Source organism: Globicephala melas, chromosome 5 (assembly GCF_963455315.2).
Source record: "Globicephala melas chromosome 5, mGloMel1.2, whole genome shotgun sequence".
In the NCBI taxonomy this organism is placed as follows: Eukaryota; Metazoa; Chordata; class Mammalia; order Artiodactyla; family Delphinidae; genus Globicephala; species Globicephala melas.
Window position 1 is genome coordinate 30,773,609 of NC_083318.1, and position 16,715 is coordinate 30,790,323.

General features: G+C 37.3%; 1 protein-coding gene across 2 annotated transcripts in view; it reads left to right on the forward strand.

Annotated features, from left to right (window-relative positions):
• COL25A1 (collagen type XXV alpha 1 chain) overlaps window positions 1–16,715 on the forward strand; it is a 458,442-nt gene that overhangs the window by 352,493 nt on the left and 89,234 nt on the right. For both annotated transcript variants that reach the window (XM_070045559.1, XM_070045558.1), the window contains 2 exons: window positions 1,524–1,550; window positions 4,168–4,212. In XM_070045559.1, the coding sequence (XP_069901660.1) occupies window positions 1,524–1,550; window positions 4,168–4,212 (72 nt within the window). The remainder of the gene's footprint in view (window positions 1–1,523; window positions 1,551–4,167; window positions 4,213–16,715) is intronic.

The window sequence follows — 16,715 nt, forward strand, 5'->3', positions numbered from 1 at the left end:
TATGGCAAAATCTTAACAATTGTTACATATAAGTGATGGATACATGGGTGTACATTATATTACTCTCCCTACTCTTTATTATGTTTTAAATTTTTTGTAATAAAAAGGGAAAAAGAAAAGAATTCACTTTCTTGCAGTTCCTAGGCTTGTAGGCCAGTATTAATTTTTTCATATGTCTAACATTCGATGTCCTTGCCTTCAGTGTCACCGAGTCAATAAAACTACATCCTACATTTTAAAAAAGGAATCTATAAAGGTGATATTGCACAGTGCACTTTCAGTAACCTAAAGCTGATTATATGAGGAAATTGTTAGTCTTCCTGTGAGGATTACAAAATAATTTATGAGGAACAGATTCTCTGAATGTTCCTAAACGTTGTGTATTTTTAATTAAAAAATTATGCATGACCAATTCTTCCTCTGATTACTCTAGTCCTTTTTTTATGTTATAGTCTGAATGTAAGATGCTGATTAACTGAAATGTCACACATTAAAAATAAGCTAGCCATTAGTTTAAAGTAATGGAATAAAGAGCTTTTTACATGGAATGATAGAGTACCTATAACTTTGTTAAAATATACTGAAATTAAAAGTATTTTTGAAAGAATTGGAAGAAAAGTGCTTAATATTTTTATTTAAAAAGAGACATCAAAAGTCAGAATTACAGCTCTCTTTGTGCTCTTTTCTACCCTCCCCAAAGCATGCCTCACTCTAAATAAAGCCAACAGAATTCCAACACTGACTTTGTGGTCAAAAAATTGCTAAATCTCAGAACTGCCACATTTCCATTTTATATGTAAATATTCCCATTCGTCTTCCTAAATATTATATTTCTTCTCCTCTCCTCCCCTGCCCCAGTGTCACAGTTTATGCAACAGCTGACAGCATCTTTTGTTCCCTTTTCTGGTGCACACTACATGCCACAACTGATCTTGGCATCGCCTAGTTTGTAAACAAGTTTTTGGGCAGGTCAGTTGGCCACATTTCATAAGAGGAAGAATAGAGCAAAACATGTTTCTTTGTAATGCCATTCAATGATTTCCTTTGCAAATCTGCTTCCTGAAGTTTTGCAGATGCAGAAGTCATAGAACGTGTCAGTGTGCTGAGAACTGTGTTGTATTTTAAGTGCTTCTAGTAGCAACATCTCCAGCCTTCTATATGAGACTGATGTGATAGATTTGCAGGTATCTGAAGAAACAGATGCGCTGGAATGGCAAAGATTCTTTCTGTTTCGTTTTAGTTGAAATATAGTTGATTTACAATGTTGTGACCCTTTTTTTTAAAGGAAAAAATCAGAATCCTACTGCATATGCTTAATATTCTTCAAAAGAGAACAAGAGAGAAGAGAAGACCCATTGTGCACTTCCAACCGAAAATTTTCATTTTCCTTGATGTACAAAACATCACCATATTTCAGCATGACAAATATCAATAGAACCTTACAGAATAGGACAGTTTTAATCAGTCATTTAAGTTTAAATGGTTGCAATATTATGTTTATTGAATTGTTTTTCTTTTCCTAGGGTCCTCTGGGGCCTCCAGGACAAAAGGTAGAGTATAAATAATACTGTGAAGGTAATTATACTCCCATCGCCTAATGGCTAGTCAGAGAAGTGAATGGAATTAGCTACTGTAAGTCATGCCAAAGCAGTCTGGTTTGTGCATTCTGCTTTCTAAAAATACAGTCATGTAATGTTAGCCATTCGATTTCTAATCGACTCCATTATAGAAAAGTCAATAAATCCAGAGCAGACTCTTTTTAAGCTGTTTGCCAAACTTGTAGGTTATTGAGGTTTTAATTCAAATCCTTGTAAAACATCATGAGAAAACTTAGACTGTGAAGGGTCATAAGGCATTGCAAATTAATTGCATGGTCTTGCACAAATATGTGATTGTTAAATGACTGTTAGACCAGAACAAAGGATATTCTTGTTGCTTGGTGGCTATATTTAAGTGGTCCACTAGTGTCTTCCTTTGCTGAGGTAGCCCAAAAACTGGCTTCCTGACTGTCATTTCAATGTTATCCAGAGCTGTCAGAATTGACCCTTTACGTTCTGATGGAGAAAGTCTAGCACTTCTAAAATTACATCAATACATCAGTAGCAGGTAGACGGCCCTTTGCCAATAAAATATCACTAAGTCCCCATTCCCCATCACACCTCCCACCCCATAAAGATGACAAAAAAGGATATTTAACCTGCAGAAAACTAAAGAAAATAATTGTATTACAACAGGTGGAAAAGTGATTATTCTTTATCTTTGGAATCCATCAAAGTTAGAGATGTTTCATCCCCCAAGCTTGGGCATGTGGCGTCTGTTGAAACATAATCCCACAAACCAAGTAAAAGCCAATGCGTTGTGAGACAACTTGTGTATAGGAACAATTTGTCCTTAGCAATAATGTCTCTATTAAGTATGGTGTGAAATTGTAAAGCTACCCTAATCCACATGCGACCAGGATGAAATTACTGCCTCAGGCTTCGGGAAGTCCTTTAATGAGCCACTCAAAATAATCACGAAGAAAGCACTAAGGAACTTGCTATCTCAATTTGTTTTGCATGTAATGACTATATTTTTAATAAACTTTATTTTTTAGAGCAGTTTTAGATTTATAATTACTATTTTAATTTTTTTCCATTATTCTTAAAGAAATTTAATATTATACAGCTACTAAGAAAAATCTGTTTTTCTAGTGCTAAACAAAAAATAAGCACATCCTATTTAAAAATGGTTTCTACAGAGCCTCAAAGGAAGGTGTGTGAAGGGAAATCACTATTTGAAAACATTTGTTAATGTTTCTTTATCCAGTTAAATGTCAGATTTTCTCAGGTAGTAATTAGCTTTCTGATTCCTAGTTCAACTACCTATGTCCAATCATTGTAATCACCCCAGTGCATGTGTGCACACTTCCAAGTGTGTGTGCACATACACACACACACACACACACACACACACACTTAGGATAATATTTTATGTGTAGAAGTTGTGTTGTTCCTAGCTGGTGTTTACCATTTGCAACATCCTTTCTAGTCTACTTTGAAAGATGTATTCACACTCATGTGGTTTAAACACACTCCCTGAGAGTCTCAGGGAAATGCTTTCAAATACAACAAATTTGAGTTTACAACATGGGTCCCTTGTTTGTCTAACTGTGGAGCAAGTGGGTGTTATTTTAATTACCTTTCATTTTATGTTATTTAATTTCATGAAATTCAGGAGTTACTGCTACTGCTAGGCTTTTTCCAGATGAAACTAAGCATATTTAATTCTTTTTTAAAAAATATTTATTTATTTGGTTGCGCTAGGTCTTAGCTGCAGCAGGTGGGCTCCTTAGTTGTGGCTCCAGGGCTCCTTAGTTGTGAAAGGCAGGCTCCTTAGTTGCAGCATGCAAACTCATAGTTGCAGCATGCATATGGGATCTAGTTCCCTGACCTGGGATCAAAGCCGGTCTCCCTGCATTGGAAGCGCAGAGTCTTATCCACTGCGCCACCAGTGAAGCCCCGGGCAAGTTTAATTCTTTTGTGTGTGTGTGTGTGTGTGTGTGTGTGTGTGTGTGTGTGTGTGTGTTTACATATTTATTTATTTATTTATAACATCTTTATTGGCGTATAATTGCTTTACAATGGTGTGTTAGTTTATGCTGTATAGCAAAGTGAATCAGCTATATGCATACATATATCCCCATATCCCCTCCCTCTTGTGTCTCCCTCCCTCCCACCCTCCCTATCCCACCCCTCTAGGTGGTCACAAAGCACCGAGCTGATCTCCCTGTGCTATGCAGCTGCTTCCCACTAGCTATCTATTTTACATTTGGTAGTGTATATATGTCCATGCCATGTTTATTAAAAGCACCCAAATTTAGAGCTATGTGGCCTTCTGATAGCTCTAAAACTCAATTTATGATGTGAATTTCTTTAAAATCTTATTAGCATTAAGTAGATATTTACAAACGTGGTTAAATTTAACTTAATGGTTTTTGGAAAAGCTTGATGAATCTGTTTACATTATTGTATATTTGAACACAGTAGATAAGATCTGAAAAACAGCCTCCCAGACATGTTTTTATCAAGGTAAAGTTATGGCTGACATATCTAATACAATATAAATTTAGAATTGAAATACTTTGTGATTATGATATCGATTTATTTCAATCATGTGTCTCCTTAGGGTTCTGTTGGAGCACCCGGAATTCCAGGGATGAATGGGCAAAAGGTGAGTTCTATAGAATATACTACTTTTGATCATTTGGGGAGGATTAAAATCACAAAGTTTTTCTAGTCAGTAATGTTGGTCATAAGTTTATGTGCTCATAAAAAGATTACATATACTTTTGAAATATAGGAATATTATGGGGCAAATGATCAAATTAGTTTAATTTTTAAACTAGTGCACTAAATAGCCAGAAACTCTTTTATTTTTATTTTATTTTATTTTGATATGTATGAGACACAACTCTATGTTTCTCATAAATATATTTGGAGTACAAAACATGCTGTGTTTAACATTAATTGTGATAAAATGCACTCTGGTTTATTCTTGTTATAGCAGGCTAATAGACATTATTTCTTTCATTAACAAAAGTTATTCCTACAGAGGGACCCTATTGGAATCTTGTGAATTCAGAAGCAAGCTGTTTTTACTGTTAAGCAAAATTAGGAGTTAGCCTTGCTAAGCTCTTTATTGTACTGTTAATAATGAAGGGAAAAAATGTAAGGAAAAAGGAACCCACAGCTCTACATAGACATATCTATGTGCCTGTGTACATTTATTCCTGCAACATACTTGCAGCTGGACAAAGCATCTAGCTGTATCCCACAGGTGAACCTGATATCCTGTGCTCCTCAACACTACTGAGTTTCTCTTCAGTCTGGAACCTCTACAGAGACCAGGAAAGCCATTGTGGTGGCTACCAAAGCCGCTATCTGGGCCCATCTACCAGGAGCCAAAGAGCTGAGCTAGGGACTTTCCTGTCTCCCTCAGAGCTTTGGGACTGGCCCTTTGAAATCCTGGGACTCATCAGCTTGTCTTCCCAGAGGACTTTAAATCCATGCACTCTGAATTGAGTTCTGAAATCATAAGGAGCCCAACCCTTACAGACTTCCTTGTGACCTCTCCCATGTTGTCCACATTTTCTTCTCCAATGAGACATAAACAATAACAATTTAAAACCTACTGAGTGGCTAAGAACATGGGTCTGCCACTTAGAGACTGTGTGAATTTTGGCAAAGTCCTTGAATTCTCTGGCCTCAGTTTCCTCATTTGTAAAAGGGAGACAGTAGCAATTCCTACCTAATAAGGTTAATGTGAGGCTTAATGAGGAAATAGACGTAAAGCCCTTATGACCGTGTTTGATATTACTATTAAACATCTCCTTCATCTCATTTTAGTGAAATTCTGGAAATTTGATTGACCTACGTTTTTGGTTTTTTTAATTTTTATTTATTTTTGGCTGCATTGAGTCTTCGTTGCTGCCCGCAGGCTTTCTCTAGTTGCGGCGAGCGGCGGCTACTCTTTGTTGCGGTGCGAGGGCTTCTCATTGCGGTGACTTCTCTTGTGGTGGAGCACAGGTTCTAGGCGCGCAGGCTCAGTAGTTGTGGCTCGCGGGCTCTAGAGCACAGGCTTAGTAGTTGTGGCACACAGGCTTTGTTGTTCTGCGGCATGTGGGATCTTCCTAGACCAGGGCTCGAACCCTGTGTCCCCTGCATTGGCAGGTGGATTCTTAACCACTGCGCCACCAGGGAAGTCCCTTGACCTATGTTTTAAGAGACTCTCTTTTTCCAGAATTTCTCGATTCCCAAGTGAAATTAGTGCTGTCAACCAAATCTTACGGTAGCCTGTGGTCCCCAAATCAAATATGGGCTCTCATCAGTAGTTAAATGCCCATGTCACAGCCCTATTTTCCACTTGGTAAAATGTATATCCATTTGCTTCACAAATCCTGGTAAAGACAGAAGATTAACTTTCTATTTAGAATATTGCAGCTTACAGAGGGAAACATAAGCAAAAATTTGAAAGTGTATTCATTCTATGAAGAATTTGAAAATTGTGTAACTCAAGATAATATTTAGAAAGGACAAAATATGCATATAACATAAATGCTGTTTTTAACATTTGGTGAAAAACAAAACTTGTATGCCTAAGGTTAATGTTTTGCTTTCTCTTTGTTTCTTTTCTTTTTCCAACTTTGAGACAATCGTGAAAATTCATAGAAACCTTTAGCCTGAAACAAAACAACTTTAAAACTGTCACATATATGCTTATGAAGACTGCATATTCTTTATTTTTGCAAAGGAAATATGCAATTTCCTTAGCAAGAGAAAGGAATGTGACATTTTCTTGTCCTACTCACCAAGTTTAACTTATATTTCAAGGAAATACACAGTTAATATTTGCAGTTTTATGTCTTATTATACATCTTTATAGCATTTTTAAAGTGTTTTCTGTAAAACCTAGGGAAGCTAAATGATTTCATACTTTTATGAAGGTATCAGCAAAGTGTAGTTCAAGATTTTTTTTTCCTACTCCATAGAACTTAACTAAAACTTTGTGTTAATCCTAGCCATTATCTAACATTTGTAATACTTGTTACATCATCTTTAGGACAATAAGGTGCAAAAACATGAGTCCACTGAAAAAGCAGATCATTTAGACAGTAAAAACAAAGTTGAAAGTGGAGTAATAATTCTATACTTAAAGCTATGAAATGTATCTTGGTTCTCTAGAATTTATTTTCCAGAAAGAGAGCTTACAATGACATTAATCATTTTTTAAAGCACCTCGATGTCCTTAAATTGTCTTAAGAAAAAAAATTTTTTGCACATCACAATTTCACTTTTTCCAAAGAAGTACTTTTGATGCTTAGAAGATCATTTTCAAGTAATGGTTAAGGATCAATATGATTTCTAAACCATCAGGAACATGGCACATAACAACTAGAAAATCAAAAGATTTCTCTCCTGTAAAAACAAAGAAACTGGTTTAAGCAAATATTTTGTTAGTCTACCCCTAAAATATTTCCCATCCATTCAGATTGACAAAATTGGTGATTGGCTTTGGCCAATAACTTGATGATGACATTTTGTTTTACATTATTTTTCTTTAAATTTTGGTCAACTTGATTGCTAATCTGAATATTTCTTATTTGTGTAATGGTCCTCCAGTTCTTCAGATCGTACTGGGAAAAAAGACTTACATAAGCAGTAACGTGGCATTCAACTCCAATCTAGCCCCTTCTGGCATCACAATCTATCAAGAGCTACTAAGCACCCTTCTCTGAAAAGTGGGAGGTGGTGTGGTATGTGGTCCTTGTAGTCCGAGAGAGAAGGCTTCAAGTCCTTGTCCTTCTTTGGGCAGGTTACTTAAATGTTTCTAAGGCTCCAGTGTAACATATTAATATAGACTTTGCAGTATTAACTAGATAATGTATCTAAGTGAACATAATGTAGGAGGGGCTCAATAAATATTATCAAGTATCTGTAGTAGTATCACACTTCAAGAATTTCAACAAATGAGCCCTAGGCTTACCCTCAAGAAGGAAGTGAAGCCAGTTGAATTTATGATGGGAAGAAAATGAAGATGCAAAGTCACACATGAAGATAAACTATTTCTGTCTCCCCTGACTCTTTCTCCACTGATGCACCCCATTCCCAGTAGTTGGAATACAAATACTATAGATAAGGGAAAGAGAAAGAGGAAGACACACCTCACATTATTTCGAAAGCTCAGTCACCGGTGTGGGGTCGTGTAGGAGCGCTGACCTGGAGATGAGATATTCTGTGCTCTTCCACTTTGAAAGTTCCTCTTCCTCTCTAGGCTCCAGGCGGCTCCATTTGCAGAATGAGAGAAGGGGCTGTACTAATTTATTTCTAAGTCTCTAAGAGATACTGTGCATCCACAAAAAGTCACCCAAGTCTCTTTTCCAATTCAACCAGCTTCTAGCATCGTCTGTCTCCAGTTCTGAAAGCAGTTGTTTCCATAATTTGGACTTCCTCCCAATAGCCAAAGCAGTTAGGGTAAATGTAATGCTAGGTCTCACCTAAAAAAGTAAACTGTTGCCTTCTTTGTTTCTGGCTAATTGCACTGGGCACAAAAATTTCTTAATTCTCATGAACAGATCTTGTTGGTTCGGAGATATTATAAACATTTTATTTGTGCCCCTTCATTCATTCTCTCTCTCTCTCTCTCTCTCTCTCTCTCTCACACACACACACATGTATATATGAAGAGATGTATATCTGAATATTTGTCAATTAAACCCTACTTAGATACTGGAGAAGTGGGCTTTAAAATTATTTTGTGGTAGAAGCATTTTTTAGACTAAAGAACCCTTTGACAAAATAAATTGCTGTCTGTAATTTTTGTTTCTCTATATATTTATATATGTATTATATATATAATTTGTGTTTGTGTATATATTTATATATTATATATATTTAAATATATATAGGTATATATATATATATCAACTCTTAATAGGTGTTATTAGAACACTGCTTTTTTTCTACTCTTTTCACATTTTCACTTTAATTGGCATACATAAGAATAAATCATCATTATGACAATATATTTGAATAGCAAGCAGTGCCCAGCACTGTGCAAATGCCATAGGAGAAAAGATCTGGGGGTAATGATAGGGCACATTAAAGGTCTACTTTGTGCAGCTCTCACATCCTTGTCTCTGTTACCATAAAATTAATGTTAAAGAGTTTCCGGATTAAAAGCAAATTATTTTGTCTAAGCAAGCTAGAATTTTTCTGAGGATCCAGAGTCATAGTTTGCTTCCAAAGCAAAAGATAAATATCACATGATCTTGTTTCCTGTATTTTTCAAATACTTTCTATAGTTTATTATATTTAAAACTTCAAAATACAATATAAATAAAATATTGATATTAGTGTATCATCTTGAATCTATCCCAGATAGCTGTATGATTTTTAACTAACATTAAAATTTAATTAGTTTATAGCTATGGTATTAAGAGTTCCTTTTCATCTCTTATCCATGAGTCTCACAGTTCTCCACTGACATTAATCCTCACAGCATACTTCTAATGGCATTTTTATTGTAAGTATATTTAGAGAACAGATAAATGGAAGCTCTCAGACTTCCAAAGGTCAAGCTGTTGATTCAAGTCTATACAGTGAGCTATATACAATGAACTCAATATTTTTTATCCCTTATTCACTTTCTGTAACCACTAAATGAACTCTTTTCTTTTGCTACCTTTGACTTTATCATTAAAATGTCTGAATTAAATTCCTGAAGGATTTAAGTATGTTGTAGTTCTGATTATATCCTGACTAGGTAGCATAAATTTACCCAGTGATCTATTACCCAATATATATATATATATATTTTTTTTTTTTTTTTTTTTTTTTTTTGCGGTACGCGGGCCTCTCACTGCTGTGGCCTCTCCCGTTGCAGAGCACAGGCTCCGGACGCGCAGGCTCAGCGGCCATGGCTCACGGGCCCAGCCGCTCCGCGGCATGTGGGATCTTCCCGGACCGGGGCACAAACCCGCGTCCCCTGCATCGGCAGGCGGACTCTCAACCACTGCGCCACCAGGGAAGCCCACCCAATATATTTATAACTTTCCAATTTTAGACTTTAAGAAAAGATATAGCGAGTAAATGAAGGGATTGATGTTTGATTCCAGATTAATTAATAGTTTAGGGAAATTGTCTTACAGTAATTTAATACTTTTCAGATTAAAGTTGAGAGTTAAATTATTTTTATTAATTTTTCTGCCTTTTGAAGTTAGTGACTATGTGCATTAGAATTCTAAGAATACATGACTGTGTTTTCTCTGGTAACTATGATAATAGGATGCTTTCTATCTTCTTGAAGAAACATCATCACTTTCCTATTACAGGATATTTCTCTTTTTTCCAGTTTTATTGAAATATAATTGGCATGTATCACTGTATGATTTTTAGGTATATAGCATAAAGGTTTGACTTACACATATAGTGATATGACTACCACAATAAGTTTAGTTAACATTCACCATCTCATATAGATAACAATAAAAAGAAATGGAAGAAAAAGAAAAAAGTTTCTCCTTATAATGAGAACTCTTAGGATTACTCTCTTAACTTTCATATACATCATATAACAATGGTAACTATAGTTATCATGTTGTACATTACATCTTTAGCATCATCCGAAGTTTGTACCTTTGGGGAAGGTCACCTTCCTGAAGTGGTCACCTTCTGTCAATTCCTACGCTACCCAAAACCTCCAAGCCCCAACCTCTGGGAACTACAAATCTGATCTTTTTCTGTGAGTTTGTTTTTTTGTTGTTTGTGTTTGTTTGTTTTTTTAGATTCCACATAGAGTTGAGATCAGAAAGTATTTTTGTCTTTCTCTGTCTGACTTATTTCACTTAACATAATGCCCTAAAGGTCCATCCATGTTGTCACAAATGGCAGTATTTCCTCATTTATTATGGCTGAACAATATTCCATTGTGTATGTATATACACCATAACTTCTTTATCCATTCATCTGTGGATGGACACTAGGGTTGTTTCCATGTTTTGGCTATTGTAAGTAATGTTGCTGTGAACATGGGGTGCAGGTATCTTTTTAATTTAGTGTTTTCATTTCCTTTGTATATATTCCCTGCAGTGAAATTGCTGAATCATGTGGTAGTTCTATTTTTAATTCTTTGAGGATCCTCCATACTGTTTTCCATAGTGGATGCACCAATTTACAGTCCCACCAACAGTGCACAAGTGTTCTCTTTTCTCCACATCCTCATGAGCTTTCGTTAGCTCGTGTCTTTTTTGAAGATGGCCATTCTGACAGGTGTGATGCGATATCTCATTGTGGTTTTGATTTGCATTTCCCTGATGATTGGTGATGTTGAGCATCTTTTCATGTGCCTGTTGGCAATTCGTATACAGGATCTTTCATATAGTAAAATCACATCATCCTTGAGTTCTATACATATACTCTCGGGCATTTTTTTATACGAGCTTACTCTTAAAGGGACTTTTCACTCAATTTTACTTGTTAAGTGAAACAAAAGCTATTTCTATTCTTTATATAATTAATTTTAAGTTCTTTTACAAGGGGATAAAAAGTTGGTTGAAAGAAGTACTGTAATGCTGGCTTCAAATAAAGCAATTATAGTAATTAAAAAAAAAAAAAACACTTTCCCCCGACTTCATTTAGGCGTGTTACTATAAAAGTTAATACTAGTTATCATTCTGCTAAAGGGTAATATTGGGAGAGGGAAGACTAAATAGTTGAGGAAATGGTATTGGTGGGGGAAGGGGTGTGAGAGGAAGGAAAGCTGATCACAGACTTGCAAAACAAAGCAACAACAAGGGAAATGTGTTTGAATGAATTATGACATCATCAAGTCCACTTATTTTCCATTTTAGTTGAAAAGACACTATATTTTATAGATGAGATCACCAAAATATTATTTACCAGATCTGATTAAACTGCATATATAATCTGGTGATTTTTTTAAAAAACTTACCTTAAACGTTTTCATTGATTTATTTACCAATTCCTTCAATCTTCCATTCAACAAATCTTTTTCAGCCTTTACTACTAAGTACAAGGCACCGTCTGAGCACGGACATTAATGCTGTCTCTGCCTCATGGAATTTCAGCCTATGGTGAATAAGGACATTATATGAAGTTATACTAAAGATCTGTTAAATGACAATGCTGTTAAGTACTACAGCGGAGGAGCACAGGACAGCCTGGCTTGGTGCAAAAGGATCAAGTAGTGCTTCCCTGAATAGGCGACTTTAGGTGCAACTCAAACAGTGAACAGCAGTTGGTAAAGGGAAGAGAAAATATCACTACGTTGCAGTACTTACAGTTCAAGTTAGACAACCTTGGTCTTAGAATTTTGTTCCTAAAACACCATATTATTAACCACTTTAGGGTTTTTGTATTCACCTTGGACTACTTTTTTTCCAAGTTTCTTACCACTAAAATAGTAAGTCAGTATAAATCACAGAGCCTGTTCTTGTATCATTAGATCTGATCTCTGAATGACATTCTTGATTTTGAAATTTGCATTAAAAATAAGGCTGCAATGAAATAACTTATTGTGACAATCGTAACAGCTTAACATTACCCAATTCCATCTCTTTGATACTAGGCCACATTGCCAAGGGCATAGGAACCATTACCCAATTATGAAACAGCATCAGTGGGGTTAATTTAGGAGAAATTGAATTTCTTTCAGGATCTTCTTCTCTGTCTTCTCTGCCCAATGCAGAGAATAGAAGAATGCAGTATGTAATACTAACATGTATTTAGCATTTACTAACTGCCGGGCACTGTCCTAAGTTTACCTCACTTATTCCTCACAGCAGTTCTATGAAGTGAATACTATTATTATCTCCATTTTATTAATGAGGAAACCAAGGCGCAGAAAGGATATCTTTCCCAGGGTCACTGAGGTGTTTGTGGTAGAGTTCAACTTCAAAGCCAGTTTGTTGGCTCCAGCTGTTAAGGGTGTGGATTTTAAATTCAGAAAATTCCATCTTTGCTGTTCAGTATATGTATGATCTTGGACAAGTTACTTTCCTCCTCTGAGCTTTAGTTTCTTCATTTGTCAAATGAAGATTGTCATGTTCACCTCAAAGTTTGTTTTTTTTTGTTTGTTTTTTCATCTCAAAATTTAATCGGACAAAATGAAGGAAGTATAGAATGTTAACTGTTTATTTTAAAACATTATTAAATAAGAGCAGACTATTTTCCACTTTGAATTGGGGGCATTAAGAACTCCATGACTCAAAAACCTCCTGGGTGTATAAGTGAATGTTGGTAAGAACTATTATCTCTTTCTGTTACTTTTCACTGATCTTTAGAGTTTTTTCCGTTAAGACATAACCACTTACCATTTCTATGAATAATTAGGCACATCTCTTCCAAGTGAAAAGAATAATTTATCTTTCAGACTATACATAGATTTATTATTAAGAACTATACTTTAGGAAAGAAGAAATTACCTGGGTTTTTAAACTTTAAAAAAGGGTATATTATCAAGGGCACGTTATGTTGCAAGTCATAGAATACTTAACAGAACTAGTTTTTAAAATAAAGGTATTTATTGATCATGTAACTTGGAGGTCCAGCACTCATGCAGGCTTCAGCGTTGCTTTGTCCTGGCACCTAAACCTCATCACTAAAAACCTATTTCTTCCATCTTGTCACTCTTTCTTTCACGTTGCTGCCTTCACTCTAATTCCTACTCTCCTCTTGGTTGGAAGGTGGCTGCCAATCATGCCTAGGGCTTCATTCTTTCCTATCTACATCCAGAGAGTGAATGAGAGTCTTTCCCCAAACATCCAACACCACTTCTGAGTTTCTTTGTCATTGGATACACAGAAGTCCCCGCCTCTTCCTCATTCCTGCACTAGGGGAATATCAGATGCTGATTAGCTGTTGCTACTGCAGTTCCTTTTCTAGCAGCCCTAGTCATGCACAAAGTTGCAATGAACACTAATTATCTAATTTAGAAGAGATTCGTGTAAGACACGAGAGCTGAACAAAGTGTGTTGTATCTGACTTATCCCAGTCCTAACAACCTCTTCCAGGTCACATACCCTCTTCATCCATTTTGATATTTTGTCTTCCTAAAACATGTCATTATTCTTAATCTTTCTTTTCCATAAGAGTACACGCAGAGAACAATGTCTCTGATACACGTAAAAGAGACCCCCACCCCACACTGTGACATCATGTTCCCAGGCTGGTTTTTGGTGACCTTTGCACCTTTTATAAGTTATTTAAAAGGGAATACTGCACAGTGTTTCCCTTAGACCCAGGCAGTGTTTCTCTTCACCCTCCTTTGTCCCTCTTATGTTGGGTCCGTCCCCACGGGGTGAAAAGTCCACAGGGCCAAGGAGACATGCCCACTCAAAGCCCAGATCCCTGCTTCTAGATCACAGCCCAGGTACCCAGGACTCAAGAATTCCTGCTTCTGTTGTGCTGAGTCTGCTTCCATTGCCCGTAGTGACCTCTTCCCCAGGTCCATTTTCCCAAGGGTGAACCACACAGCTGGCGTGTGCGCCTGTACACCTGTGAGGGGCCTAGAGCAGCTATTGGTGGGGAGCTTTGGGCAGAGCTTGCAGGCCGTGGTGTCCACACGCAGCCCAAAGTCCCTTCTTGATGAATAAGAGAACTGGGGCTGGGAAGAGAAGGGAAGACATTAGCAGGGAGGGTTGAGATGGGGGGTCACCCATGTGTACTTCTCCCTAGACCTTCACATTTTAGGGGTGTGCTCAAGGCAGATCATTCTTCTCCCCTGTAAATTTCATCCAGATAAACTCAACTTAGCTATTTTCTGTGACCCCTAAATTCTTAGCTATCTCTTTGCATTTGAATTTCTTTGTTCAAATTATATCTTGTACATTTCTGTCTACGTTAGCCGTACAAAAAACACAAATAAAAGTGTTAACCACAAACTTATTTCTGAAATAGTCCATACTGTAGCACTATTGATACAACTATCATGTTTTCTTATTTTAGACATTTGTACTTTTTTTAAAAGCATAATGATGGTTTGGTTATTAGGTTTAGTTTAGGTATTACTTTAATCAGTTTAGGACCCATTTCAGTAAATTATCTGAAATAGAATATTTTCATTAAGTTTCTGGCTGATAGAAGGGTCTACTTTTCTACTATTATTCATATTACCATGGTGGACAAAGAGATTTTAATTTTAGGGAGGGACTTTGCTGACTGGATAAACGAGACAAAACTCCCCTACAGGGATGCTGGTTCTTTGGTGCACAACCAACCCAACAAAAAGCTCAAAGAATTTTCTGTTTCTCTTTCACCAAGTAACAAAGCCTCTGCCTCCGGGAAAGAAACAGAAGAAGCATTAGGCATTGAGTACGCAAGTAGGAGCTAAAAACTACTGAATTGCTCCACATAAGAGAGGGTGAAGCTGAATTCCCAGGATGGTTGAGGAAGGAGGGAAGGAAGGAGGAAGGTGAGGTGGAAGGGGGAGAGAGGAGAAGGCAGAGAGATGAGGAAAGTCTGAGTGCTCTGTGATGGGACACCTTTCAGGAACCCCAGGTATTCAATCCTGAGCTCCCAAAAGACCTGAGGAGATGCAGACCTACTAGAGAATGGACTTGAGGACACGGGGAGGGGGAAGGGTAAGCTGGGACGAAGTGAGAGAGTGGCATGGACATATATATACACTACCAAACTTAAGGTAGATAGCTAGTGGGAAGCAGCCGCATAGCACAGGGAGATCAGCTCGGTGCTTTGTGACCACCTAGAGGGGTGGGATAGGGAGGGCGGGAGGGAGGGAGACACAAGAGGGAGGAGATATGGGGACATACGTATATGTATAACTGATTCACTTTTTTATACAGCAGAAACTAACACACCATTGTAAAGCAATTATACTCCAATAAAGATGCTAAAAAAAAATTTAATAAATAAATAAATAAAATAAAATGAGTCATGTCAAAAAAAAAAAAAAAAGACCTGAGGAGAGTGAATTTCTTGAGGCAACTGGTGAAGAACCAACTGACCCATCTGAATTGGTCTGGGGCAAAACAGAGATGACACATACAGATGTAAGGACTCAAGCAGAGTAGTGGGAAAGCAAATCCTAGACTTCCATAGCTGGTGAAATCGGGACTTGAGGCAAGTTTAATCAGATGTCTGAGGAATCTTTCTTTATGCCACCACTGACATGTTTAGTCCAACAACAACTAATAATAATAATAAAATAAAGTTTAATCCTTTAGATCTGGGAGAGGGTAAGCATTTAATCTCCCTCCACACACTGCATAGAATAAAAGCTGAGCCCCACAGAAGCTCAAGCAATTAGCCCTGTGTCCCAGGACCAGAAGTAGAAAACGTGGGATTAGACTGGAGGCTTCCTGAAGCAGCTTTCTCATTTTTTGCAAAAATTAAAGACAAAAGAAACATAATAAATATGAATGAGTTCTTTAGACACAAGTTACTCAGAAAGAGGAAACACAAGATGGGGAATCGGAAGACCTGGGTTCTAATCTCACATCTGCCTCTTTGCAGCTCTTTGCTTCTGGAAAAGGTACTTCCCCTTTCTGAATGTGTTTCTTCATCTATTAAGAATGGCTGGCTTGGTTCCTTTCAACTAAAATATTGCCCTTGGGACTTCCCTGGCAGTCCAGTGATTAAGACTCTGCACTTCCACTGCAGGGGGCATGGGTTCAGTCCCTGGTCGGGGAACTAAGATCCTGCGTACCACGCAGTGCAGCCAAAAAAAGAGAGAGAAAAAAAAAAATATATATATATATATATATATATATATTGCCCTATTTTGTGAGTGCTTCTGCTTAAGGAGAAGCATTTTGTTAGAATTTTGTTAGAATGAGTTCATGAGGTAAATGATGACACGTGTAAGTTTTCTGGGAAAGTTGAGATGACGTGATAATTTATACAACCAGCATTGCCCCAGCTACTACTTGCCCTTCACTGAGACACATGGGGCGAGGGAAGGAGCAGATGCAAGAGGGGAGATAACCGAATAGATAGAAATATTTCTAATGGCCTGGTCTCTGTACCCACAGGCACAACTGTTGGAGCCTTCAGTCCTCTAGGCGACCACTCTTGCCCTGCCAGAGTCCTGGAGGGGCTCAGGGCTTTTCCTTGGCAACAATGAAAGTTCTGCTTATTCCCGGCATCCTGCCCTTTACGGGACTCCTCCCCTCCACTAACTCCCGCTCTTCACTGACC